Source organism: Asterias rubens, chromosome 6 (assembly GCF_902459465.1).
Source record: "Asterias rubens chromosome 6, eAstRub1.3, whole genome shotgun sequence".
Taxonomy (NCBI): Eukaryota; Metazoa; Echinodermata; class Asteroidea; order Forcipulatida; family Asteriidae; genus Asterias; species Asterias rubens.
The window spans coordinates 326,127-353,826 of NC_047067.1; the positions used below are offsets into that span (position 1 = coordinate 326,127).

The 27,700-nt window shown below is 37.4% G+C and overlaps 1 protein-coding gene across 1 annotated transcript in view; it reads left to right on the top strand.

Annotated features, from left to right (window-relative positions):
- LOC117291714 (probable insulin-like peptide 7) overlaps positions 1-20,488 on the top strand; it is a 33,079-nt gene extending 12,591 nt beyond the window's left edge. Inside the window, exons 2-3 of the mRNA XM_033773575.1 lie at positions 16,383-16,513; positions 18,478-20,488. Of these exons, the coding sequence (XP_033629466.1) occupies positions 16,383-16,513; positions 18,478-18,665 (319 nt within the window). The 3' untranslated portion in view covers positions 18,666-20,488. The remainder of the gene's footprint in view (positions 1-16,382; positions 16,514-18,477) is intronic.
- Positions 20,489-27,700: the final 7,212 nt, after the last annotated feature.

The following is a 27,700-nucleotide window of genomic DNA, read 5'->3' on the forward strand; positions in this document are numbered from 1 at the left end:
ACTTGATTATAGTACTTCACAACCATACATTGATGATAAAGTGTCATCTTTGCGATACCACTGTGTGTATGGTTCTCAAGATAGATGTTATCATGCCCTTATCAAAGCGCAAATTATATCCGTCCTTAATCGTAGACATTAAAGTTAGAAATTACTATAAAATATCCTTATTACCAAGAATACTGCATTGGTACCCTTTGTTGTATAAGACGATCGTAAACCATAACAGGAACTTCTTTTGTTCAACTAAATCGAGTTACCTTGACAACAACAAACAATAAAGCACGCAGCATCGTTGAGGCTAAACAGTGTTGGTCGATTAGCAGGGATAATAGAGGACCTATAATTAGGGTTGTGGCGGACTAAGCTTTAGGCTTAAAAACTACTTTGTGCAATGTATGTATTTAACTGACCGTATCAATTGTATTATCTTAATGGTCGTTGTGTTTCATTGACATGGAATGGTTGCGGTGGTAACCATTTACGCCCACCACGGCTATAAATACACACTTTGACTACATTATCGGACTTCCACAGCCTGCGTAGCCGAAACTATCTTAAAATACTGCTGCAGTTTCTTTCTGACGAGTATGATAGACAATTCTTCAAAAGAACAAAAGAAACACGGATAATAATAATAAGACTTGAGTGTGGGTTCCCTAACTGTAACCCGTGCCCTGCGTATAGCTCGACCTAAATGTAACCCGTGCCCTGCGTATAGCTCGACCTAAATTCGGCTTCAATATTATAGCTAAATGTATCCCGACCTAAATGTAGCCCCAACGTTATAACTAAATGTAGCCCGAACCATGTAGCTCAAAACTTGTAACAAAATGTAGCTCCGACCTAACTGTAGCTCAAAATATGTAGCCCGGGCTTTTATTGTGAGGTACTGATTGTATTTTTTGTTTAATGCAAACCTCGTTTTTCCTGTTAAAACGTTTGAAGATAGAGGACATGTTTGCACTGTCCACTTGTCGGGGTTTGTACGTACCAAACCATCGCCAACACTTTGTTTAGATACATCACTCAACTTAAAGTCATTGCGTCACGCGCTTGGAAAAAATGGCTAATCGTTTTTATATAAATTACCCAAAATCACCTTTTTATCTCTAAAAGGCTTTTACTTTGTTAAGGAAAAAACTGTTGCTTCAAGAATACTTCAGTCTGTGCGTGAAACTCAGACATAATGTTTAACTTTTCTTGCATGAAGTCATCAAATACAAACTAGCTCGATTCAGGCTGTAACTATGGGAGCCAGTTTTTGTAGGAGTGGCTTACAGTGGAATGAAGTCACACTTAAGAACAAATTTAGACACAAAATACAGTCGTGGATTCCTCCTTTGTGACTAAAAACTCCAGGGACTCTGCAGTCCCATGGGCCTGATCGATTTTCGGGACAGGCTCGACCCCGAGACTGGTTTTAAAAATTGAATTTTAACTCCGACAGTGCGTCAGTTTGACAAATATTTTTGTCGTTTTCAAACAGGTTCCGGGTCAAGCTGACATAGGAGAGGGTCAGGTCCCAGTCACTCTCGGGATTCTGATCTGGGAGAATTCATAAAGAACAGATTCGCGGTCAAGCTGACCTAGAAGAGGGTCTGGTCCCAGACTCTGGGGTTGATCTGATCTAGGAGTATTAAGAACAGATTCGGGGTCAAGCTGACCTACTAGAGGGTCAGGTCCCAGTCACTCCGGGGTTGTTCTTATCTGAGAGTATTCATAAAGAACAGATTCGCGGTCAAGCTGACCTAAAAGAGGGTCTGGTCCCAGACTCTTGGGTTGTTCTGATCTGGGAGTATAAAGAACAGATTCGGGGTCAGGCTGACCTACAAGAGGGTCAGGTCCCTGACTCTGGGGTTGTTCTTATCTGGAAGTATTAAGAACAGATTCGGGGTCAAGCTGACCTAGAAGAGGGTCAGGTCCCAGACTCTGGGGTTGTTCTGATCAACGAGTATTTATATAGAGCATCTAGACCGTATGTTGTTGAGATTGTTGGATACGTCAACGTGCCATGGTTTAGTACCGTAACACTTAGTGGTGTCCTTACTGAACTACACCCTACATTCAGAGTAAGCTGGTTCTGATGAAATAAAAACATTAGTTTGAAATGTCCCCTAAGGGTGTATAGAAGAGTAGGCTTGTTTCTCACCACTCCAATTGAATTAAGAAAATACTTAGTAGACGCACTCAACACGCATCTATTTTGGATGCGTCAAAAAGGCTTTGTCAGTCTTCAAACTCGCCCTAATGTGATAAACGGCGCCAAACATTTATCACATTTGATAATCTGTTAAGAAAGTGTTTGTATTATTGATCAGATCAAATTCGGTCATTTTTATTTTGTGTTATTTTGTAATACTGATTTATTTTTTAAGCACAGAGCGTTTTTTAATGAACTTAGGAAGACTTGAGCCTGCAAAGTAGCTTCGTTAAAACGGACTGTAGCCGCTGGACATGAGATAATACAAAATGGCTGTCGGAAGTGGACATTGTCATCACGCACTAGCTGACGTCACTTGCTGATAGAGTAACGATGTTGCACTAATAATAGGTTCCGTAGCTACAAGTTCTTTGTTTATTAACAGAAGTTTTGGTCAAAACGTTTCTCTACTTGTAGCTTTTTTCTCGTGGATATCCTTTAATATCGAAATAATTTTTTTATAAGTAGGCAAATAGGCTTTAAAGAAACTTAAAAACCAACAAAACAAAAACATATTCATTTGAACAAATTACATTGCGTTGTTGTTAAATTTATCACCACTCCAAAAGCTTGTTTTCCCATCCCCGTGCGAAATGTTAACCTTATGACTGAAGAACGGCAAAAATGTGGGCAAACATCCACGCTCAGTTAAGCGCAATTTGCACATTTTGCAAACGCCATTCCTGCGGGACTACTTTTCGTGACGTCATTCTTCCGTTCACAAACTGCGTCGTTTGGTTTTCGCTAGCTCGTACAACAACCATCGTGGCTCGCCGATCCTTGTCTTTAGACTTACATAGACTCAAGCACTGCAAACAGACATAGTCGAGTTATAATAGATGGTCATTCGTAACTTGCAGTGCTGTTTCATTGTTTCCAGAATTGAGAAACATCTAAGACGTAGATTAACAGCAATTATCACCTTGAGCGGCCAATCAGGGTCCCAATGCCCCCTTCCCCTTTATTAAGCCCCATTGGTATTTACTCTGACCTAAATAAAAACCTATCAAACAATTGATTGGTTTCCCCAAACCGTCACCGTGCAGCAGCGCGCTCAGAGTTCTTCCCCTTCCCATTGGAGAAGCAAAATGCCCGTAAGCAACCCAACAGGGATTCGAAGCCACAACCTCCTGTTTACAAGTGCAGCTACCTCGACCGCTCGACCATCGAGTTTGCCCGGTGGCAATTGTCGGGCTACCTCCCCTGTGATGCAATTTGAATTTAATTGATGGGTCGTTTGAGGTATAGTATCCTATCCATCAAAATGTATCCTATTCCAGTGAAACTCCGGCTGTAATGTCTTGAAGGGAGTAAAGGGGTATTACAAAGCACGTTTCTTGTCTTCGTTTACACATTTATTTCATTTCCAATTCATCTCGTTTCACTTTGTCCTTAGGATAGTGCGCAACAACATTTTCGCTTTACCCAGAGCCTTGTATAGTTTGCTACTTAATGTACCTAGTGCTGTGACTCGGTTTGATACAAACAATGTATAATTGCGTTTCCAAGGATATCCTTGGTATAAATGTATTTATTGAATTTAAATTATTGATAAGAACTGGCTCATATGCTTGTGTGATCGATATTACCATGTATATGTACAAGCAAATGTGTTAGTAATGTGGACATTTTATGAATCTAGGTTTAAACATTTAAAAGTGACTAAAAATATGCAGTATCACATCAATCAATTACAGTTCAGAATAAAAAGTAGTTTTGTTTATTCAAGATATTCAATGTGTGTCATATCAAACATTGACAATCACATGATAATACATCCTTCTGTTATTCAATCATGTCTTTTGTTGTATCCTCTTGCCGACAGTTGTATTGAGCTATAATTGTTTGGGGCAAACTTTAACTGAAAAAGAAAAGCAATTATACAATTTAGATATCAACGAATGATGACAATTCCAAGGTGATTTTCGATGTCTTGTTTTGTTGTTTTCAGACTCGTAGGCTTAACTATTAATTATTGTTTTATTTTTTTGCGATGCGGTGGCATTGGAAATTTGTAGATAATGTCTTTGTTTATTACGCAACCATAAATATGGTGTTGCTAATGCCGATATGTAACATCTGGTTATCAATAACAAACTTTAATATATCAGTTTATAAACATAGAATTAATTCTGGGAGAATCTTGTTCTGACCATTCGAAAAATCGCAGTACTGGATCATTGCAGATAGGCTTATGATCGGTGTGTAGTTTCATGAACTTCGCCCGACATTTTAAGATTTTGAGTTGAGACCAAGAATGGAGAGATCTGATTCGTTCACGTGGAAAGAATGAAGGCTTGAGGCCACGATAAAGCGTGATGTCATCAAAACTTAGACCAGAGAGCTACAAAAAAAAAGTGTTTTGTTAATAACAAAACATGAATCAAACCATGATTTAAATTAAATGTAAATGATATATATTAAAAACAAATCCTCTTAGCTATCCATCAATGTGTTACATTTCCGTTGCTTTGCCATAAAACTCGTCCTCAATCAATCTAATAATTCCCATCATCACGCTTCCGGTTGTCTCACCCACAAATGTAACTCAACATGTTTTTAGTACTTCCCTTGGATTTGTGTTTAATTACATTTCCTTGAGTAAACAAACACCCAAAGCACTGAGCGCGCAAACACAACATTACAATTTTAGAAAACGTCGGAAGAATATTCGGCAACAACCTCCTCACCGGAGGCGAACAAACATTAGGAGCAACGACCGAGCTCAACCAATGTATCACCCACTAAAGGAAAGGGATGAGCAGCGATTTACAATTCGCCCTGAAATCATCGATCTTTGGCGGAAAATTTATTTTATTTCAACTTTTAAATTGCAATCCCAGATGAGAATGTAGAAGTGACGTAAACACTTCAGAAGTTGTGTTCGGCAGATTCAATTTCACAAAACATTGTGACCAGAAGTGGTATTTCATTGAACGACTTCAAACAGTGGAAAACATGTTAAGCACTTAATAACATATATGGCTTTAGCAGTTAGGTGTTAACAATATTTAATTTTTTTCAATATCCGGCCTTTCCTCCCCAGAAGATTTGCTGTATAAGTGTGGCGTCTTATGTGTCTTTGTTTACCGTTGAACACAAATCTTTTGAATGCACACCACGAATAGATCTATGTTTGCTTGTTTGATCCTTTGACACATTTTTATGTGTTTGTCTCTTAATATTTATATGGAAAACAAAATGGAAAGAGGGCAGTGGCAGAGTGTTTTTCAACCCCGGGAAAAATTGGAAATGGATAGAGTGAAATATTTGAGATGAATACGGGCATAGTAGAACAAATACAGCATTGCCCAACACGTAATACGCTAGGAACTGGAACACAATCTACTTGTCATGTATTTGTTCTTTTGGGATTTCAACCTTCATCCGTAAATCTCAGCGACAAGGAAATGACTTTTTTGCGATCTGAGCATCTAGTATGACATTTCAAACAAATCTACCCGACGTAAACAAAGCAACCAACTTCATCGACATCATTACGTGTAAAATAATAACAAGAGAAATAGATTTAGCTGTTGTAAATTGCTTGCCAACCAAATGGAGCTATGGTAAAAGTGAAAACAAATCTATTACTGGACTGATGTTTCGACCGTAGTAGATCCTGTTCAAAGGCTTTTGAAGCCCTTGAGAAAGACTCTACTATAGCCGAAACGTCGGGGCGTTAGGCCAAACCATTATTTGTACAAACTGGAAACTATTATTTGGAAACTTTTGGTAATTTGTCAAGACCAGTCTTCCCACTTGCTGTATCTCAACAAATCAAAACAAAACAAATCCGTGAAAATTTGAACTCAACTGGTCGTCGAAGTTGCGAGACAATAATGGAAGAGAAAACACCCTTATCACACGAAGTTGCGTGCTTTCAGATACTTGATTTCGGGACCTCAAATTCTAATTCCGAGGTCTCGAAATCAAATTCGTGGAAAATAAATTCTTTATAGAAAATTATGTTTCTTCAGAGGACGCCGTTTCTCACAATGTGTTGTATTGTCAACAGCTCTCCATGGCTTGTTACCAAGTACGTTTGTATGCTAAATATTTTAAGACCAATAGTGTCCATTGCAATGTTTATTTCCACATATCATCATCAAAAAGTACATTCAGTGTTATTATAAGCTGCGTCTTAACTTTGAGAGCCGACACAAGTAATTGTTGTTTTCTCTAAATCCTTGGTGCCGTTGTAGGTGACCTCTCTGCAACTCAATGACTTTTGTCTCTCTCCGATAGTTAGTAATTAGGCTAGGTGCTTTGTCTTTAATATAATTTACATAATTCACATCGCTGTTTTAGGGGAAAGCATTTTCTATATAAAAGCGTTTTAGATAAAGTGCATGTACATTATTCAAAGAGTATTCGAACTAATTGCCTTAGAACTATTTAAGTTCACTTAAAATCAAAATGTATTTCGTTTAAAATATTTGATGAAAAATATATGTGAAACCTTAAAGTTTGTTCTATTCATGTTTCGCAATTGTCAATACGCCAATAATCACTCACATTATTTCAGTTTTATATGATAACTGCATCAATGATGAATAATCTCATACCGTTATCTGAAGCGAATTTTAAGAGGGTGTGGGGCATTTTTGGCCATACCGGTTTTGTTGCCGGGGCTTGACACCATCAGACGAAAATAGCGAACATAATTAAACAATCAATTGTTTAGCTCATTTCACACGAGTACTTATAGTGTACACAGCTAGAGAATAGAAGTTGTATTGGCCAGATTATTTTTATGGTTGTTTTACAATTTGAGACTGTGCTCTGTTGACAACCTTTGTATTTCAAATATATATTTTATGAATAAAATGCATCCCAGTTTGCTTTATATAAGCATGGAGCAGGCTACCTCACACATTGATCCAATTGTTGTTAGATATCATTCATTTCATTAATTATTTAAATATTTATTTATTTCAACCATAAAAAGAACAAAGTTCTGAATAATTATAAGTTATTTCAATTATAATGTATTAAACGGCTTATAAACACATAGGTGGAAAGTAGCACGTTCTGCTATCATTACGCGTTGCGGTGCGCAAGCTTACGCATGCGCTTATAACATATTCTATCGCCGGTGCACGCGAAGGTTCAGTGCGAAAAGTTGTAAGTGTCCTATAATTATCAATATTGGACTTCCTTATAAAATGTGGGTGTGTCGGTATACATGGAAAACATATAGTATGTCACGTAACGCATGTTCCACCAATCAAGTGACAAGGGTCTATAAAGTGCGGTCCTTCTACGTCTTTGCGTTGTGTGTAGATGCATTATATTATCTCAATGCATACTTGGTAATGAGCAACGGAGAGCTGTTAGTATAGTTTAAAACATAAGTAACATATTTTTTAATCTGAGAAAGACTTCAGGCTTAAACCTTTTTTCAGGCGTCTGAAAACATTGTGCAACAATGGTGTTTGTTCTTTCTTTATTCTCTTTCATCATCGATAATAAATTGAACTCAAATTTACACATATTTGTTGTTTTGTACAAATGTTGGGATACACCAAGTGAGAACACTGGTCTTTGGCAATTACCGAACGTGCACAATGTCTTTGAGGTAAAACCTTGACATATACAGAAAATGTTTGTCATTCAATTTAACTTCTATAAAAAGCAATCTTAAATGAGCCAGTCACATTACTCACGTCATAATATTAACTTAATTGTAATGATGACTTTAGGGACGTATTCGGTGTTTAAAAAAAATGCAATGTCATCATCGAGTGTTAGAACCAATCGTGTGTGGACAAGAAGCAACAAAGCCTCCCATTGGCTGGGTTTGCATTCTATAAAATGACGTTCTGACCAATCAAATAATCGGTTGATCTTGATGACGCACCTTCCTACGCAGTGTGCGTGGGCGGAGTCAAGTGGGAGTCATTTCGGCTCGAATCATTTTGTAATAATGGTGGAATAAAATGATGGCAAAACTGCAAAGGTATTAAAAATAAGTACATAATTTGAGCTTGAGCTGGATTGACACCCTCAGGCCTAAAATACAACCTCCAGTAATTTACTTAACTGTTTTAGCAGATAGTTGAAAGCAGTTATTGGTTTTGTGATCGGAGCCATTAAATTCCATCAGAGTTCGGTTCTTTGTAATATGATATATTTTTAAAGTCCAAATCTCAAAAATCTAACTGCTTAAATTTCGTCTATACATATTTCCAGGTCATTATTCTTTTGGTTTGAAACACAAGCTGTTCTTCTTCTTGTTGTTTCTGCTCTTTTTCTTTTTTTTTCTTCATTTTTTTTTTAATTTATGGTCTGTCTTTTTTATCTATTTTCGTTAATATCTGTTTTTCTTGTTTTTGTCCCTTTCTTATCGTTTGTATTTAATTGTGTGTTATCTTTATTGTTCGAGGAGGGGAAGGGGTGGGAGAAGTTTATTAGTACATCTTTTGTATTCCCCACCCCCCCCCCCCCCCTTCATACCCCCCCCCCCCTCTCTCTCTCTCTCTCTCTCTCTTCCCTCCCAATATTGACGTTTAGATGGAAATGTACACCTGGTCAGCCCCGGGGAACGAGTGTCACAAAAGGAACAAAAACAATTTCGTAATTTTTCTCCAAAATTATTTCATCAATCAAAACAGACAAAGCAAGCAGACGGTCCTAGACCAACTAAACATATTAATTATCTGTTGCACAAAAACTGGAACGTGATGAAAGCAACATGTCCTGAGGGATTTATACTTTAGGCTGTCACGTGGTCTGATGGTTCATATCTTCCCATTCTTTGTGTTTTTATTTCATTTGAATGGGAGTGAGCTGTAGGACATACATGTATTTGAATAGGAGTGAGCTGTAGGACATACATATAGGGACCTACGTACTGGTTCGTATTCCCTTTGTATACCAAAGAGAGTGCGTATTGCGTGTAACCCCCATAGGAAGTCAGGCCTAAGATGGCATCTTCATATCTGAATTAAATTAATTTGTCTTTGGCCAGTGTTCGGTTTTGCTTTCCCTGTTACTAAGCATCAATATTCAAAATGATCTTGCCAGTAGTGGTCAGGTCGGTTACTTCAGACACGACCCTGTTGTTGCAAAGAACCTAGGCCAGCTGTCTGAAACAAGGTAGTCTGACATGTTGTCGTTATAATTGTTTCTTTGCTAGAGGCTAAAGGGAGCTGTAATTCAGGGGCATCAAACTGAGTTTTAATTTGGAGTTGACATGCAAGGGTATTTATCTTACCTGAATGAAAGCTTATTTAGCCAAAGGCAAATGTTTGAATCAAAAAATGTAAAATGAAAGAAATGATTACCATGAAGTAAGAACATAATATAATGTTTATATACGTGGAGGTAAAAACACAGACTTAATTAAATGGTGTCAAACGAATGTTCATTTGGTTGGGGTTATTTTGTTGTTATTTATTTATTTATCTACAGTATTTAGCTATTTACTTTGTTGGAACACAACTTTAATTTAAATTTGTTAAAGATGCATTTCAAAGTATTGCTGGAGTTCGAGGAAACTCCTCAGTGGGAAGTGGGAAAGGGGCATGTGCTAAACATGGATAGAAACCTATTGCATCGTTGAAACCAATTCTTGTTTTCCATGTCTGTTGGGAAATAAGTGGAGAGCAACGAGATAGACTTGGCTCTTCATTCAAATCAAACTTAGTAAGTATATTTCACTTTATGTGGACGCCTTCATGAACAAAGAGCCTTCATATAACTGGAGACGGTGCTACCCTAAACTTACCAGAATCATAAAGCTGGTTCCTAGCTCTATGGTCTAAGCTTACCAGAATATCAAACTGACTATTTACCAGTCTAACCATAGAGCTGGTTCCTAGCTCTATGGTCTAAGCTTACCAGAATATCAAACTGACTATTTACCAGTCTAAGCATAAAGCTGGTTCCTAGCTCTATGGTCTAAGCTTACCAGAATATCAAACTGACTATTTACCAGTCTAAGCATAAAGCTGGTTCCTAGCTCTATGGTCTAAGCTTACCAGAATATCAAACTGACTATTTACCAGTCTAAGCATAAAGCTGGGTCCTAGCTCTATGGTCTAAGCTTACCAGAATATCAAACTGACTATTTACCAGTCTAACCATAAAGCTGGTTCCTAGCTCTATGGTCTAAGCTTACCAGAATATCAAACTGACTATTTACCAGTCTAAGCATAAAGCTGGTCCTAGCTCTATGGTCTAAGCTTACCAGAATATCAAACTGACTATTTACCAGTCTAACCATAGAGCTGGGTCCTAGCTCTATGGTCTAAGCTTACCAGAATATCAAACTGACTATTTACCAGTCTAACCATAGAGCTGGTTCCTAGCTCTATGGTCTAAGCTTACCAGAATATCAAACTGACTATTTACCAGTCTAAGCATAAAGCTGGGTCCTAGCTCTATGGTCTAAGCTTACCAGAATATCAAACTGACTATTTACCAGTCTAAACATAAAGCTGGTTCCTAGCTCTATGGTCTAAGCTTACCAGAATATCAAACTGACTATTTACCAGTCTAACCATAGAGCTGGTTCCTAGCTCTATGGTCTAAGCTTACCAGAATATCAAACTGACTATTTACCAGTCTAACCATAGAGCTGGGTCCTAGCTCTATGGTCTAAGCTTACCAGAATATCAAACTGACTATTTACCAGTCTAAGCATAGAGCTGGTTCCTAGCTCTATGGTCTAAGCTTACCAGAATATCAAACTGACTATTTACCAGTCTAAGCATAAAGCTGGTTCCTAGCCCTATGGTCTAAGCTTACCAGAATATCAAACTGACTATTTACCAGTCTAAGCATAAAGCTGGGTCCTAGCTCTATGGTCTAAGCTTACCAGAATATTAAACTGACTATTTACCAGTCTAACCATAGAGCTGGTTCCTAGCTCTATTGTCTAAGCTTACCAGAATATCAAACTGACTATTCAGCCAGGCTTCTAAACATCTATAGCCAGTCTTCAAATCGACACTCGATTTCACCGCAGATTGATCGAAAGAGAAGTTTACACGCAGTGTAAGCTCCGGTCGAACTTTAATTCAATTTACACGGACACTGGCTATAATAGTCAAACGGTAGAAATAAGAAGCGCGGCCAGACGGAAATTGTTCAACATTTTATTTCGCGACGAGTACAACGTATCTTCCCCAAATACCGACAGATTGTCGGTATCTCGTGGTTTCACAGTGGCATGATCACGTGCTAAATGCAGCTGTCCACCCTGCGTCAAGTTTTAATTCCACAGTTTGATCATCGATTCGCTTGCCTCTAATACTTATGCATAAGTAGAGTAAGCGGTGAACTTGTTCATCTGGCAATAATTCTAACTAGATTTCCATATTCTGAGTATGCGGAACGTAAAGTTGACATCACAACAGTATTCTCGAAGCATAGTTTATTCAAGTATTTTGAGTTTGTTACTTTTTTCAATCAGAGGTTTGTACATTTGTATGTCATTCATTCATTTAAGTAAATTGTAAAAGTTTTATTCTTCAATATTGACTTTCTGAATGCGGTCGAGGACGCATTTCAAATACCTGTTCAATAACTGGATTGATCCACTCTATAATTAATTATATCGGCTCAAATACTTGAATTTACATTGAATTTATACGGATAAAAGAAAACAAGAAACGTTGCCTAAAATAGTAAATTACAAAGAAAAGCCCCCAAAAGCTAATGGGTTTGTTTCCATACGGGACTAATATAGAGATAAGGATACAAAGCACGGAAGCAGGCAATAAAGAACTGAAGACTAATCATAATTACCCATTTGTCAACTTGCTAGTTACCTTTGAACTGAGATCCTTGTAGATGAGTACCATGTATATCAAGACAGTCTGACAACTATTGTATTTTAGATAGGTTCCCTAGATATTCTAGCAAGTAGTAATCAATTTTAAATACAACTATTAGAAATATAGTTTGGGCTAGCTCCGAGGTCTATGTAAAAAATCTGCAATTGCAATGCAAAGGTCGAGGGTTCAAATTCAAACCAAGTGCATTTGCCTGTTGGCTGTTGTACAAAGACAGACGAAAAGTACTAAGTACAGCACACATCTGTGCAAGTTTAGAGGCAGTGGACAATATTGGTAATTACTCAAAATAATTATTAGCATAAAACCTTACTTGGTTACAAGTAATGGGGAGAAGATGACAGTATAAAACATTGTGAGAAACAGCTCCCTCTGAAGTGACGTAGTTTTCGAGAAAAGTAATTTTCCACGAATTTGATTTCGAGACCTCAGAGATGTAGGACTTGAGGTCTCGAAATCAAGCATCTGAAAGCACACAACTTTATGTTTACAAGGGTGTTTTTTTCTTCTTTCATAGTTATCTCGCATCTTCGACGACCAATTGAGCTCAAATTTTCACAGGTTGGTTATTTTATGCGTACATTGAGATACACCAAGTGAGAAGACTGGTGTTTGACATTAACTAATAGTGTCCAGTGTATTAAAAAGCTAATCATATTTATTATGCAAAACATATATCATACCCGTTTGATGTTTCCGGAGTTTTTTCTTTTGTAATCAAGTTTGTAGATTTTTCCAGTAAGCGTTGTTTGATCTATTGTGGTCTAGTTATCGATTGTGCCTATTGCGTATAGAGAGAGCTTCTGTGTGATCGATTTCTTCTCCTATCTTTTCACCATTGAAAATTTCTGAGGGGCTATAGCATCCTCTTCTCTGCAGGCTGTGCATGTAAATGAACCAATTTGTTCCGTTCAAGACCAAATTACCAGCATATCTTTCCCCTAATTGGAAAAACTTAATAATGTTGACGAAGAACCCACACTTAGCGTCCCTGCTCGATCAATGTCCTGTTTTTCTCTCTTTTGTTTTTACTTCTTTTCTTTAAAAAAGTAAAAAAGCTGGACTAAAGATAAAACTGTTTACATGTTTTCATGTGCGTTTTGCAAAACCGGAGCAATAGAGCAGACCACATATGAATATTTATACAGCGTACTTAGCCTATATCGTCGTCATTCATCATCAGATAGGCCTAGATGGGACGCAGTCACGTGTTATACTTTTATTCTGCCAAGTTCCGACACTCCAAAGTTTCGTAGATGAGTCCTCCATTTATAGCACGCTTGGGATGCTTAGCAGCGTGTGTGATATACTCCGGGTCGGAACTGACCCGGATCCCGGGTCCAGGGTCCAGGTGCCGTGGAGCCCGAGCCATTTCTGGGTCAGGATACATTACCCGGAATCAGTGTCAAAATTACCCAGAAATGCGGTCAAACTGAAAACGAACATGAGTTTAAATCATTTTTTTTTTATTTAAAAAGGTTCAGGCCCACATGGACCAATTCTTTTGGTCACTTCTGACCCGGGCGTGCGGTTCATACTTCATGCGGAACGCGCTGCCCATCAAATTGGTAAGGCGCAATAAAATAAATTGCTTCACACAGTATTTGTCAGTCTTAAATCATGAGTCTTGGTTTTGTTAAGGAACAATATTTGTTCCTTTTATTTGAATGGATTGTTCAGTCGGGACATGAACCGGCAAGTAATGCTTACAATACGCCCAACAACTTTTAGATGTTTACCAGAATGTAACAAGGTTTGGTCGGGTTTGACGGGATCTGTAAACACTAATTTGTAACGGGACTTAGGCAAATTGTCGACTGCCCCATCACTAGCCGTGACCTGGATTTGTCAGTAAATTTGTTTATACAAATAATACATATACGACCCTTTGGGTCAAGAGAACACAAGGTGTTTGGAGTGAAGTTAGTTGGGTCTGTGGCCGTCTATCAGAAGCATAACATGTTGTGTGCTATTCGCTGAGAAGCATAATATGTTCCAAGACTAGCTGTAAATGTCTCCGGGTGCTCTCTGGTTCGGTATGGGTGTAATTGCTGTAGGAGTGTGAAGCATGACTTGGACTACGAGAGGCTACTCGTGCCGTTTCAGCCTCTATTGCTTCGCTCAAATTCATAACCCCCGGTAAACTGAGGTAAAAACCAACAGCCATTCAATGCTATTATCACGTTCTTTGGTTCTGCTCACGAACTGTGAGGTGCAGTACTGGTCTTATTTATTAGAAAAATACGTAACGTGAAATGTCAAGAAGTGTGCCTATTATGAGAGGCTACTTCTCGTGTTCGTTTAGTTCATGAGATTTGGGTCTCAATATGCCGACGGCCTTTTCCAAACAGAGGAAATGAAAAAACACAAAACACAAATTAGCCTTGGGGACCATTCAATGATATCGTTTTATGAAAATTTTTGCTTTTCTTTGTCTCAGATCTTTGGTCATTTCTAGATATCAAATTGGGTTATCGCTTATAACATCTTGTAAAAAATACAAATTACAGAGAACTCAAGAAACGAAATTGACCCCAAGGCATAAATCAGTTTTGTGTTTTCAAACGCTCTTAGAAAGTGGGTGAAAGTATTACAAAATGGGAGCCCAATGCGAATTGCGTCACAATAAACAAAAACATCCAATGACGTCACATTTGAAATATAATAGAGTTGTAAATTCTTGTACAAATTCTTGTTTGGTTAGCCCTAATTCTTGAATTGTTATGATAGTCAATCACAATGGCATTAAATTTGACTTTTTGACTGACGTACTAATTCCTGGGATGGAATGCACAGTCTGATTTGTTGTTGATGATGCTTGTTGTTGACATTTAGCTCTAAGAGAATATACAATAATATTATGACATGTGTACACCATTTAAACCTGAGGTTTAGAGATTCGTTATCTTCCCCCACTTTTATGAGCACTCTTTCTATTCCTGATACTTTGGAACCATTTTTCTTTTCTACAATATTTATCGGTTAACTACGGAAGAAGGGAAGTCTAACTGAATTCTATCTTGACTATATCCATAGACAAGGATGTCTTATTAAGGTTTTTCTCCTTTGTTAGCCCCCCCCCCCCCCATTATTTCCCCTTTTTCGCTTCTTCTTCCATTATGTACATCTCGTTTTCAACGACCTCCTTATCTTGGTTTAGTAAAGGAAAGCGAAGCGCTTGACGTCCTAGCTCCTTATCTCGGTTTAGTAAAGGAAAGCGAAGCGATTGACGTCCTCGCTCTTTCTAAACACACGGATCCCGGTTCCAATAAGTTTCCATTACACAATACAGTCATCCAAACTATTAAAAACAAGAAAAACTAAAAACATTGTTTTTTTTCTTTTTTTTTCCAAATTTTCATATATGGAAATAAATCGACTGTGACTTTCGTACCTTCTATGGGGAAAAACGAATTGTGTTTTTCTAAATTATTTACTGATGTGATTATTTATGTGCAAGTGTGATTAGGATAATTGCCAAAGGCTTCTTTTGACAAAGATCCTGACTATTTTAACATGGATTATTTTTCTTGTGTAACATCATTAAGAAACAGCTACGCTATTTGGTGGAAACCCTGACCCAGTTTCCTCAGGACATCATCATTGATGTTTGTTCTTATTAAGTATCGGCACGAGCTTGGCGCATGACTTCCGTTGGGAAGCTTTTGTAAAGTTTACTGTTCAATTATTAATCAACTGACGCTTTATTACAAAGGTAGAAGTGATTGAATGATGTGGTGTAGTGTGGTTAAAATTGCTGTTGCCGCGTATAGATAAAAAACAAAGAATCGACATTATATCATTAGCTAATAAAATAACACTAATTTGAGCAAAACAAAACAATTACATTTGGTGTGTGTTAACAACCATTATGTTAATAAACCTCTCTTTGGTATTTATATGTGACAACACCCGTGTCAATTTGAACACCCCTGTACTAGCAGTGTAAGAGCATTACTTCAGTTCTAATTCCATTTTCTTTTTCTAATTCCAGTTCTTTCTGCCCCAATCCCACGATAACTTTTAATTAGTGTTTGTTGAGGTTTGTGAACAATCAACGTAAACCATTTGATGTACATGTACAGTTATAAAGGTTATACAAACCATTATGGTTTGCATACAATCTCATGAGATAATCGTGGAATTCACTTAACGACCATAGCTTGAACTAAACCGGCCACTAGACATCCGCTTTACTAACAACTGTTTTGCGTTTATATAAATACTGTAGGTTCTTCTGGATGGTTAACAGTTTGCAACAGCTCAATTCTAGTTTCTTCTGGCTGGTTAACAGTTTGCAACAGCTCAATTCTAGTTTCTTCTGGCTGGTTAACAGTTTGCAACAGCTCAATTCTAGTTTCTCGTTTTGATTACAGGAGTAAAGCTGATTGGATACGATTATGGAACACAGAGCGACACGTTAATGTATGTAACGAACATCTTCAGCCTGTCTTTGATGCGGCCTGTCAGAATGATGTACGCAAGATCACGAAAAGAACCGGAGAAGGTATAAACTAGGCTACCCCTTCCTCCTAACACTGCAAACAATGGTTGACGATCGATACTCAAGATAATCAAAATTAACATCTGTGTGTGTTACAAAGACATCAGTGTAATGGTGTTTGTAAAAATTAGTGTTAATATGTTCGCCCTAGTTTTTGCAGTTTGGTCTTACCCTGTGTCAAACTACAATTTTTCTCGATCCTTGGTCTACGAGGAAGATCCACAAATAAAAACTAAAATTACGTAGGAACCCTTTCGGCGTATCCCTCCGCTGCAAACTTTTCAGACGTTTTTTTTCTTCGAACTGAAACGAAACTACTGCCAATCACATTCTATGAAAAAGTAAAGCGGTTTTATTTCGCTTCGGTGCCAGCCAAAGACCGGCAATTTTAAAATTAATGTTTGGATTGGTATTTTGCTGACAATAATATTTTCCGTCTGAAAATCAAAAAACAAGAAAAAGACTTGGAAATACATTGATCTAGTGAATCAAATGTTCAACCTGCCTTTAATTCTTATTCGACTATATGGTTCGCTTCCACAATAAGTCCAACATTGTCTCTTTATTCGATTAAGTTGAGCAACCAATCTTACCAGGCTATTTATTGACCATTTTATGCAATGATGGTTAGAGAAGTCAATTGGAGATATCTTTGGGATAATGGAACTGCATTATTTACAAATAGTTGCACTCCACTTTGGCGTCGAGCGTGTTGAGCTCTCCAGCCTAACTCCATGAGTGTCACATCGTACGCCACTTCAGCTGAAGACGCGTACATTCAGTATGTAATTGCTGGCAATGTTGCGAGAGCGATATTGATGCCTGCTGACCATGAGACATGGCTTCATCTCTAAGGGGGTAAATTGAATCACAGACCCGTAAAGTGGGGAAGCGAGAGTAGGGGTTGGGGGTAACTTCCCGTTTACATGAAGATGAGTATTTCCCCCTCCTCCTGCCCCGTTACTCCGTGCCACGCTAATTTCGTGTTTAACTTCTCAACCTTTCTGTATTGATCTGTACAGTGAGACAGTGCGCACATAATGTGTTTATCGATAACACTCAATCTCATCATTCATCCTTGAACAAGTCAAATTAAAAGCAGACTCTCTTTAGTTTGACTGTGAAATGGACAACCATCACAAGCTGAATACATACGATCATTAGCTAATGCAATAAAATTAACTTCACCCTGGTAACTTACAAGCTGCAAAACGGCTTTCCAAAGTATTTTTAAGTATACCGTTTTTCATGTCTCAAAATACAGCCTCTTTTGAACAGTGCATTGTTTAGCTATCTGACCCCTCTTTATACAACTTTTACACATGGGATGGTCTTGAACTAAAGAGTACTTCCGGTCCAAGTAGGCAGCAGAAATTTGAAAATGAAGCGTGTAATGGTAACAAGTGATTTGATATACGTGCAGAGTTTACCAATGTAATGTACGAGTGAGATAGCATCGAGAAAAGAAACAGATCTCACATTCCATCATAGTGTGAATACATCAAAGACACGCCATTCCTCTCGCGAGTGATTTGAAAGTGAAGCTGTCATCTTAAGTGACTTTCTCATCTTTGAGTATACGGCCCATATCACGCGAGGCAAATTACAGGCAACCAGTTGCAGGCAATCTCCGAGAAGAAAAGCCAGTCACATTTCATTATTTACCTAATCGTCAGACATTCGAAACATAACTTAAAATATGTGCTACCAATGGTGAATGTTCCAGACAACTGCTGTATGCTTCTACTCCAAAGTTGGTAGTGCAATTCATATTAAGAGTGATTTCCAAACGTTCACCTTCCATTTAATTGTACCATTTTGATCTTGTATTATTACATTCTAGTATATTTGCCCGTGGGTCACGAGTTGACTGTGATTGGACCCAGTACCAATTCCTTTGCCGGCCAAACTACCACATTTTCATTGATCATTTACCGTCTGCTCCTGTATTTTTTCTTTTCTTCCAGAATTTGTAAAAGAATGGGCAGCCAAGGACTTTTTGATCGGAAGTAAGAGGAAACGTGGCTTGAATGAGGAATGTTGCCATGAGGATACGGGGTGTGTTTGGGAGGAGGTGGCCGAGTACTGTAAGAAGCATGGTAGAGAGAAGCATAAGCCGGGAAGTACAGTAGCACAAGGAAAGCAAGGCCGATAGCGTGCACAAGGAAAGCAAGACTGGTAGTGTGTTGAGACATACCACGTGGAGATGTTTGAATCACTGGCACCGTTATAGATCTTATGCACATGACGTCATTATTGAGTAGGGCGCCCTCTCCTAGAGATCACAAAAAAGATTGTTCATTGGCCAATCATGTGCGCTGCGCTACTAATCTGTGCGTTTTCGATTGGTTGATCATTGGTTGACCTCTAATATGGCAGATGTATCACGTCAATGCATAAGGTTTAACCTGTAAAAAGACATGTTATATTATATATAAACGTACTTTATCAATCATTGAATTATTTTAATATGTTTTTGCCTACGACTATTTTGTGTTTTCCTTCAATGATAGGATCTGACTACATTAGTATTTTGAGATATTAACGAGCTTTATATTACATTCCTTCATATGTGTACGAACTATCACAAAGAAAATTTGCATAATTCTATTTTCCCATTGTATGTGATGGAATGATTAAAAAAAAAATTAAAAACAACGATTAACCTAAACAACTTCTTATTCCTGTAACATAAACAAATGTGTGATTTAAAAACAATTGTCCGCAAGTCCCTTTCGTAATTCTGGTACCCGTTGGTAGGTCCGTATCATCGGTTTTTACATTGTTTGTTGTGTGGGTTTTTTTTTTTTTTTTTTTTCACCTGGCCTGTAGTTACGAGATTCTAAATTATTACTTTCCTCCAAAATATGTCATTCAAGGGAAGTCATTACAACTGGACGTAAGGAAAATAACGATGGTTTAACAAATAATAGGGGTGATTTTAATCGGTTTCAGTTATAGCATGCCTGAAGATGTCCTTCTTTAATTACAGAAATACAGAATGGCTGAATGGGAATTACTACAACCTAGTTGGGGAAAGACCTACATCTTGAGAGGGTTAGACATTGCAGTTTGACCAACATTGCATAGTGTTGGGTGTTTTAATCTTAATTGATAAGTTTCAGTGGGCAATCCGTACATTTCATTGCTTTGACAACTTGTAAACAAGACCAACTGCATTTAAACTAGAGTTTAATCAAATCAAGAAATAGAAGTGAATGTAAAGCTAGATATAGGTTGTCCTTAGGATTGATGTTTGGACCACATCAGCTGATCATGTGGGTCTCACATTGTATCAAAAATACATCAAAGACAAAATGTGAAGTAATACATCACGTAATTAACTGAATGAGTAAAATATATTAAATTAATTTTGGGTTGAACAACCTCAAGATAAAATACAAAAAACGAAAACACTTAGCAGAAACGGCACCGAAAGGAAAACAGTGGGTCTTATTAAATGAAATAACGTTTTAGCTAACAGTCTTTGTTGTGTATGGTCATAAAAGATGCAAACAAATATGATAACTTATTTACTGTCGTTGCGCAAGTTAGACTAATATTGGTATTGTAAATTTAACCACTTAGTTTAAAGTCGAGAGCCACTGCGTTATTACAAGCTTAATGAATCGAATAATTGGCTCCAAGGATAGTCAAAGGTGACTCCATTAAACAGACTACTAACAAGAGCTTACATTTGTTAGTGTGGATAATCTTCTTATATAATATTCAGTTATAATGTGCCAGTTCAAAGAATAACTAACCTGACGTTTTGACCCTAACAGAGTCTTTAATTAAGGCTAAGACACAAAACTCATAGGTTTTCTATATATAAATGAAACAATAGCAGTCAAGTGGAAGTGCATGAATAGAGAGAGAGGCAGACAACACACATCAAAACCAAGGGGGAAGCCGAGCATAATGGAGACAAAGGGGGGGGGGGCTGGTTTGAACACAGGAAGTTGCAAACACAAAGGACAATATCAAAGATGGGAAGATGGAGCAAGAGTAATTAATTAGTGAATGGGGCAGGCTGAAACCGAGGATATGTGTGGGGAAAAGTAAAAGGCAAAGACAAAAGGTTATAATGAATTTCCTTCTTGGATATTTAGACTGCTTTGAGTTACATGGTTGCAATATCTAAGTGGTGGTAGCGAGCGGTCAGAGGTGGGGTTGTGATGGCGGTGGTCGGCATGGTGGGGTTGTGATGGCGGTGGTCGGCATGGTGGGGTTGTGATGGCGGTGGTCGGCATGGTGGGGTTGTGATGGCGGTGGTCGTGCATGGTGTGGTTGTGATGGCGGTGGTCGTGGTTGGTTGTTGTGGTTGTGGTGTGGTGGTGAACGTTATGCTAACTTTACATCCAATGTTAAACCTCCTTTTCCTCCGTAAACAGAGCTTTTTGTTGGCTTAATATTGTAAAACAGTACTATTACCTAAAGCTCGGCCCCAACCCCATTAATGTAAATGAATTGAACACCCAATGAAAAGTGGTTATGTAAGGAAATGTTTACTTTACTTGTAAACAAATATTTCGACCAAGAGTACCAAATTAATATGTAGCACATTTCTGTGTGTTGGCCTATATGCTGAAGAATTACAATTGTATTTTATGACCACATTATTTATGTGTAGTGTACCGCACAGCTATACATTGTTGTAATTATTTACTTGACGATTATAAACATCAGCCCTTTTAAGTTATAGATGTAGCATATATAATAAAAGTAATGGAATAATTAACTATAACCTAAAAACTGCCATCAAAGTAATGATCATGAATCCTAAACAGACCTACTGCCACCAAAAACATATAGTTGAACCCTATACCCACCGTAAAATGAGAGCTAATGTGAAACAATTACCACCAAACTTAGACCTTCTTGACCTTTGTGTAATCCATGTCCAAATCGCCATGTTCATTAATACGACTATTTTTATTATTACTTGCGATTTTGTGTCGAATAACATTCATGTTTTTTCGTGAAGTAGTATTCGCCTAAAACCTTCCGTTTACATGTATAATAACATAAAACGATTGAGAATTTCATCGCATACAGTATGATACTAAACGTTTGTGGATACACGGAATATAATAATATTTCGGCCGGGGCTTCTCCGTGTGAAAGGAGATTAATGTGCAACTTTCTGCCCAATAAATATCCTGATAGAATTCGTGAGTCCCAGAGAATAATCGCAATTTAAACCTCGCGCCTTTGACCTATAAATGGGCACAGGGGGCTTTATAAAAGTATTGGACATTCATACAATATTCCTCACTGACGTGTGAGTTTGCAGGGCCACCTTGGTGTCTGAATCTCCACGTGATTGAACGAATGAATTAGAACCCGAACAAAAATAAGGGGAGAGATATACCAATCTAAGCCCAATGTCGGTCAGACAAGCAGAAACACCTTAGCCTGTAAATACCGTCTTCTATGGACACACATCAATCGATATCATGTTTTCATCCACGCGTATATACCGTAAAAGCCAGACTGTGTTTAGACCCCATTGACGCATCATTACCTGTGGATTTATGCTCCCTCTGATCTCGTTGATTACTGCTGACATTCAACAAATGATCAAACAATTATCTCATGGATGATGGGCACTAAAGAGGCGTAACCATACCTTTTCAGGTGGTAACAAGTCCAACAGGAAACTTACACTAACAGTATATTTTATTCCATACAAAAGTTGTACTCCTGTGTGACCACAAACCTTACACCTAACTGACCCCTACCGTTAAAGGTTTTCGAGGCATACTTTCGCCATAACAAAATAATAAACCAATGTTGGAAGTTTTACCTTTTTATTGATAATAATAAGGTTGACTTTGGTAGGATACCACACGGCACTTTAAGGCATGGTGTCGGCTTGGGTATCCTATGTTTATGCGTGGAAGTAGTATTGTCAAGCTACAGAAAGAAATGGTGGAGTTTTCTCCATTGTATATAATTGTCTATAAAAAAAGCATTCTATATGTAGTCCTATGCGTAGTTATTCACATCTGCTTTGCATAATAATATTATTGTGTCTCTCAAACCTTGGTGTAGATCTTGAAATTAAAAACATACAAATATTGCAATATGTGTAGAAAGAATAAATGGAGGATTGTAACGCTTTGTGTCAGGGCAACATTAATTTTATGTACAGCTTAAAATAATATGGATGTAAACATTTTAGTGAAGTTTTAAAATTATACTCTTTGTTTCCACGTGTATTCCTTCAGTTTGAATAATGTGATGATCATTAAAAAATAAAAGAACATTTATTTCAGATGACCTTTTAATTGTCCATAGCATCTTATTTGTTGTAGTAATTTACATGAGGGTTTAACGTTTAACATAATGCTTAACAGAAATCACATCACATCGTTGTCACGGTTCTCGTTTGTAATAAATTATTATTGGTACATTTTCATGAAAATATGAAAATGTACCAATAATAAATTATTACAAACGAGAACACTTTACAAATACCTATTTCCATAACTAATTCTTTTGAACAATTTTGAGAAAATATAATTAGCTGTTTTAAACTAGCAACCAACAGGATTGGTGGTATGCCTCCTGCAAACAGTAAGTAGTAAGTGGCATGATGTTTCGACCACAGAGAGTCGCTCTCGCTTTTACCTTTCGAGAAAGACTCTGACGTTATCGAATACGTCAGGCCACTAATGATTTCAAGAATAATTATATTTTCAAACACTTGAAACAATGATCCTCTTATTTGCCAACCTTCAAAAAATAGTTAATGGCCTGACGTTTCGACCCTAGCAGAGTCTTTCTCGAAGGTTAGAAAGACTCTGCTAGGGTCGAAACGTCAGGCCATTAACTATTTTTTGCATTTATACTCTCGTTCCATTTGGTTGGTAAGTTGTTTGCAACAGCTAATTCTATTTTCTCATCTATTTGCCAACATGTTAACAGATTGGTTGTATATGGAGTGTCTACTAAAACTAAATTATAGGTCTGAGCTGAAATAATCACACCAATACAAAGAAAGCAAAGCTTTAGCAAAAGTTTAGAAATTAACAACAACTGCTAAAACTCAAGAGTCAAAAGAGTTAACACAATTTCATATATCACAATCAGCGACCAATACTCTCTCTCTTTCTCAGAACGCTGTCTGAATGTCACTCTATTATTATTAATTGTCCTTCAGTGAATGTTGAGTTATTACTTACATTTCCACAAACCTTGAATGATTTGACGATTTTCTGAGCTTTGCTTCTCAGCAACCTTTCAAACCTTCACTTTTAAAATATTGCAATACTTCAAGTTGGGATTGATAGGGATTCAGGGAAAGCTCACTCTGTAATAGCTTCCCGGGGTTATACTTGATTGAATTGTAATCCCTTTGTCATACTGCGATAAATCTGATGATTCTTGTGAATGTCAAGGTCAAATTAAAGATTGCTCAACTGGACATAAACATGTATTCCCCTCGCTAGAGTAATTACAAACATTATCTCGATGCTGTCACTACAAATTAGTCATTTCGGTGATTTATATTCACTTGCCATTTATCAATAAATCACGTTGTATTTATTTCCTTTCCTATTACATCGCATCACACCTGCCCGGATTAGTCTGTGATTGTTTTAATTTCCTGTTTTGAACAGTCTATTGGGTGATGTTCTGGTACGACAATAGAATACAGACATATCAAATCAATTGGTGTTTGTATCTCTTGTACTAGCAGATTGTATCAGCTTTAGTCGTGGCTAATTTGCACGTTGTTCTGTACAGTGACTGTCCGTACGCTGTGAGCGGCTGTTAAAACCATGCAGCGTAGCGACCTGTTTGGTTGCAACGCTCCTCGTAGCACGTTGTCTGAGCATTCTGACAATTTTTTTTCATAGGTTAAGGGAGTTTGTTTTAAATTTACTAGCGATTTTTGTTATTTTGTGTGTTGTAAACAGGCTCTTGTAAATTTTAGCTTGTTTATCTGCTTAAAGTTGTTGGTATCTTGTACCAATGACATTATTGACAGAACGTTTTTGTACATTAAGAATGTTTTGTCATGTTTTGTCATGCCCTCTTCAAACCAAACCAATGTCTCATTTGATGTGACGCCCCTACGACAAGTGGCGTGTTCCAGCTTACGATCATATTAAATATGAGCTGACAAGTGTCTGCGATGTGGTGAAGAGAATATGAAATATTAAAAGATGCCAAAACACGCCAAAACATAACGACAATTTATTTGATTCAACCGGAAGGGGGCGCTGTTCACACTTCACAGATTCAATACATTTTTCCGAATCAATAACTCACTCAGTTGTAAAGAGTGAACCATAAACGCACTTTTAATAATAGAGGATTATGTCTTTACGTTGCTGATGCGGCATGCCTTCTCAGGGTTTACTCGTCTGTTTAAAAGTTTCCGTTTATAATTATAGTTCATGAACCCAATTAATTAATCACATACACCATATATTTGTTTTATTTTGTTATAACATTGCCGCCGACTTTATTGAAAGCCCGTTTGGTGTTTGATATACAATACCTATTTAGTTGTATTCGTCGTGTTCCGAAAATCTCGGTAATTCTTAGAGGTTTTAATAAGGGAAACGTTCATACAAGATGAAAATAGTTAGTTGAAGTATGGGAACTTTGTGTGAGACGCCCTGTGTCAGATAAGTGGGCGTGGTATAGAAAAGACAATCACCAAAACAATGCCCCATCCCAGAAAACAACAACAACAATAACCCCAACACCCACAACAAACATTCAAACAAACAAACGTTTTATACTGCTATTCTGGGGAAGTTTGAGGTACAATTCTTGTGGGCAAACTAGAAAGCCCCTAAGCGTATACTATTGAAATAATGTCGAAGTCTTTAATCAGTGATCTTTTTAACAAAGGCCGGTTTCATTCCCCAATAAGACTGTAGTGTAGCACCCGTTTAGTAATTCACAATGGAATAGTCAAAATGGCAAGTGAATTGGAAAGAGGCGAGCAAGAATGTGTTTTGTTGCATGTCATCAGAAACGTGCTCCTTTGTGTTGGAAGGGATGTATGGTAATGAGCTGTATAAACCCAAAGAGTTCGTGCGTGCAAAAAGACTTGATGGGAGCTTAAATTCTGAAAATGTCTGCATTTCTCTTTTCAGAAAGTGTATTTTGTATTTGGAGCAGACACTGTAGAAAAGTGTGTTTTATAGCACGGGTTGCGACACCTGTTGCAGGAAAATGCTGGGGCCTGTGCCAATCCAACTTAGTTTTTTAAACTGAATGCTTTCACGGCGTGTGAAATCAAAAGATGTTTTATAATCATGATGGAGCAGTCGACTAACTGGACCCAAACTTCAACCCTCTGAAAACATGTGAGTAAACCATTTAGCCTTGTATGATTTCAAAATTTACTTTAAAATTACGTTGTGGAACGTCGTGCTCGCAAAGGAACCATTATGTCGAATCAGACCCACTATCTTATCATTTTGGTGTTGTATGATACAGTATTTTGTGGTCACAAGTATTAATGTGTGTTGAACGACTTCCCAAAAAATACCATAGTATGCAAACCGTGCGTCGCATCTTAGAGTTATCGTGCCATGAGTCCACTCTCGAACATGAACGAAACTTCTTCAGTTTTGAACATATCTCAAATTAATAGAATGATCTCGGATTGCCCGTGCATGAAGCTGCGCTTACCATACGGGCCTAATTTCCTTAAAGCAAAAAGTAGCTAAGCACAACGAAGTTTTTATCGGGAGGTTACCGTATACCAGCTGCAACACCAAATAATGTGAGTGGTAGCGTGGCCATTGCTGCTTCTAGAAGACTGTAAAGAAGCCCCTTTCAAACAGCGCCCTGACATTTGACCCTGGTTTGGTTTTGTTCCTTTTAGCTTTGAAACCTACCCCTATATTGGTTTTGACAACCCTTGTGCAACACATAAACACACATTTTGTAGTGTAGTCACTAAAATAAGACAACCAACTAAATAGCAGCCACTGTTGATTTATTCTTCTTCTGAATCAGATCAAGAGGTTTAAATCTACTCAGAATAGAATTATTCCTGTTCTTCCCGAGTGTGTTGATGCCTTTAAAAATCATGTCGAAAAAAGAAAGACTTGTGGCAGAAAAAAAAAATAAGTCTGAAATGTGAATGTGTCCCCCACCCCTCTCCACGCTATGTCTCACAGAGTCAAAGATGAACAATATATTATACCGCTAAAAACAACAAATATTTAACATAACAAAGTTACATAAACACTACCACCCCTATAAAATACATTCAAAAGAAATCCTTTACCAATTATAATTACATAATTATTCAACTCATTTAAAGGAAGATGACACTTTTGTTAACTACAACAAAAAATTAATGAGCATAAAAACTTATTTGAAAAAGGCACTGCACTAATGGAAAGCTGTTGATATTATAAAGCATTGTTACAAGTTGAAATAATGTAGTTTTAGAGAGAGTGGTAATTTTTCACCAAATCCAACAAGGGTGGGTTTTTCTCTTTTATTAATTTCGTGCAACTTCGATGAACCCTAATTTTCCCAGGTTTGTTAGTTTCGATAAACCAAGTGATGATTCTGGTGTTTGGCACTTTAAATAACAGCAGCTAGAATATTAATCATTTTACATATTATACAAAAATTACTTGTCAAAATGACAATCAAGCTAGAGTCATAGACCAACTTATAGTCTGCACACACAAAGAGGAAATACAAAAATATAGGCCTATGTCTTTCAATTTATTGTATGAAAATAAACATAATCGACTGTGCAAGTCTCGCGCTTTTCGAAAACGAGAAACCAACTCGAACGAAGACTATTAATTCGTTGTTCGATGAAATCAAGTGTTATATTATTTTATTAATTATTTTTAGGCCTATACAAAATTCATGAAAATTAAAATTACCCCCAGCAAGTTGTAACAAATATAATTCCAACGTTTATATATTAATTATTACTAAATATCTGTTCAAAATATCTTTGAGAGAAAATTAAAACTTAGGACGATTGAGATGCTTTTTTTTTCTTTCTTTGCGAATCACGCCCGAATTCGTGCGTCCATTTAGATTAATGTATAATGAGTGTTTTGGGTACCCGTGACCAGATACCAAGGTCAATGCTTACTCGTTGATGTTCTTGGTTATTTTGTTAAATTGGTTTTACTTTCAAATTGTTTATCAATGAGTATTAACTCTCCTAACAACAAATTT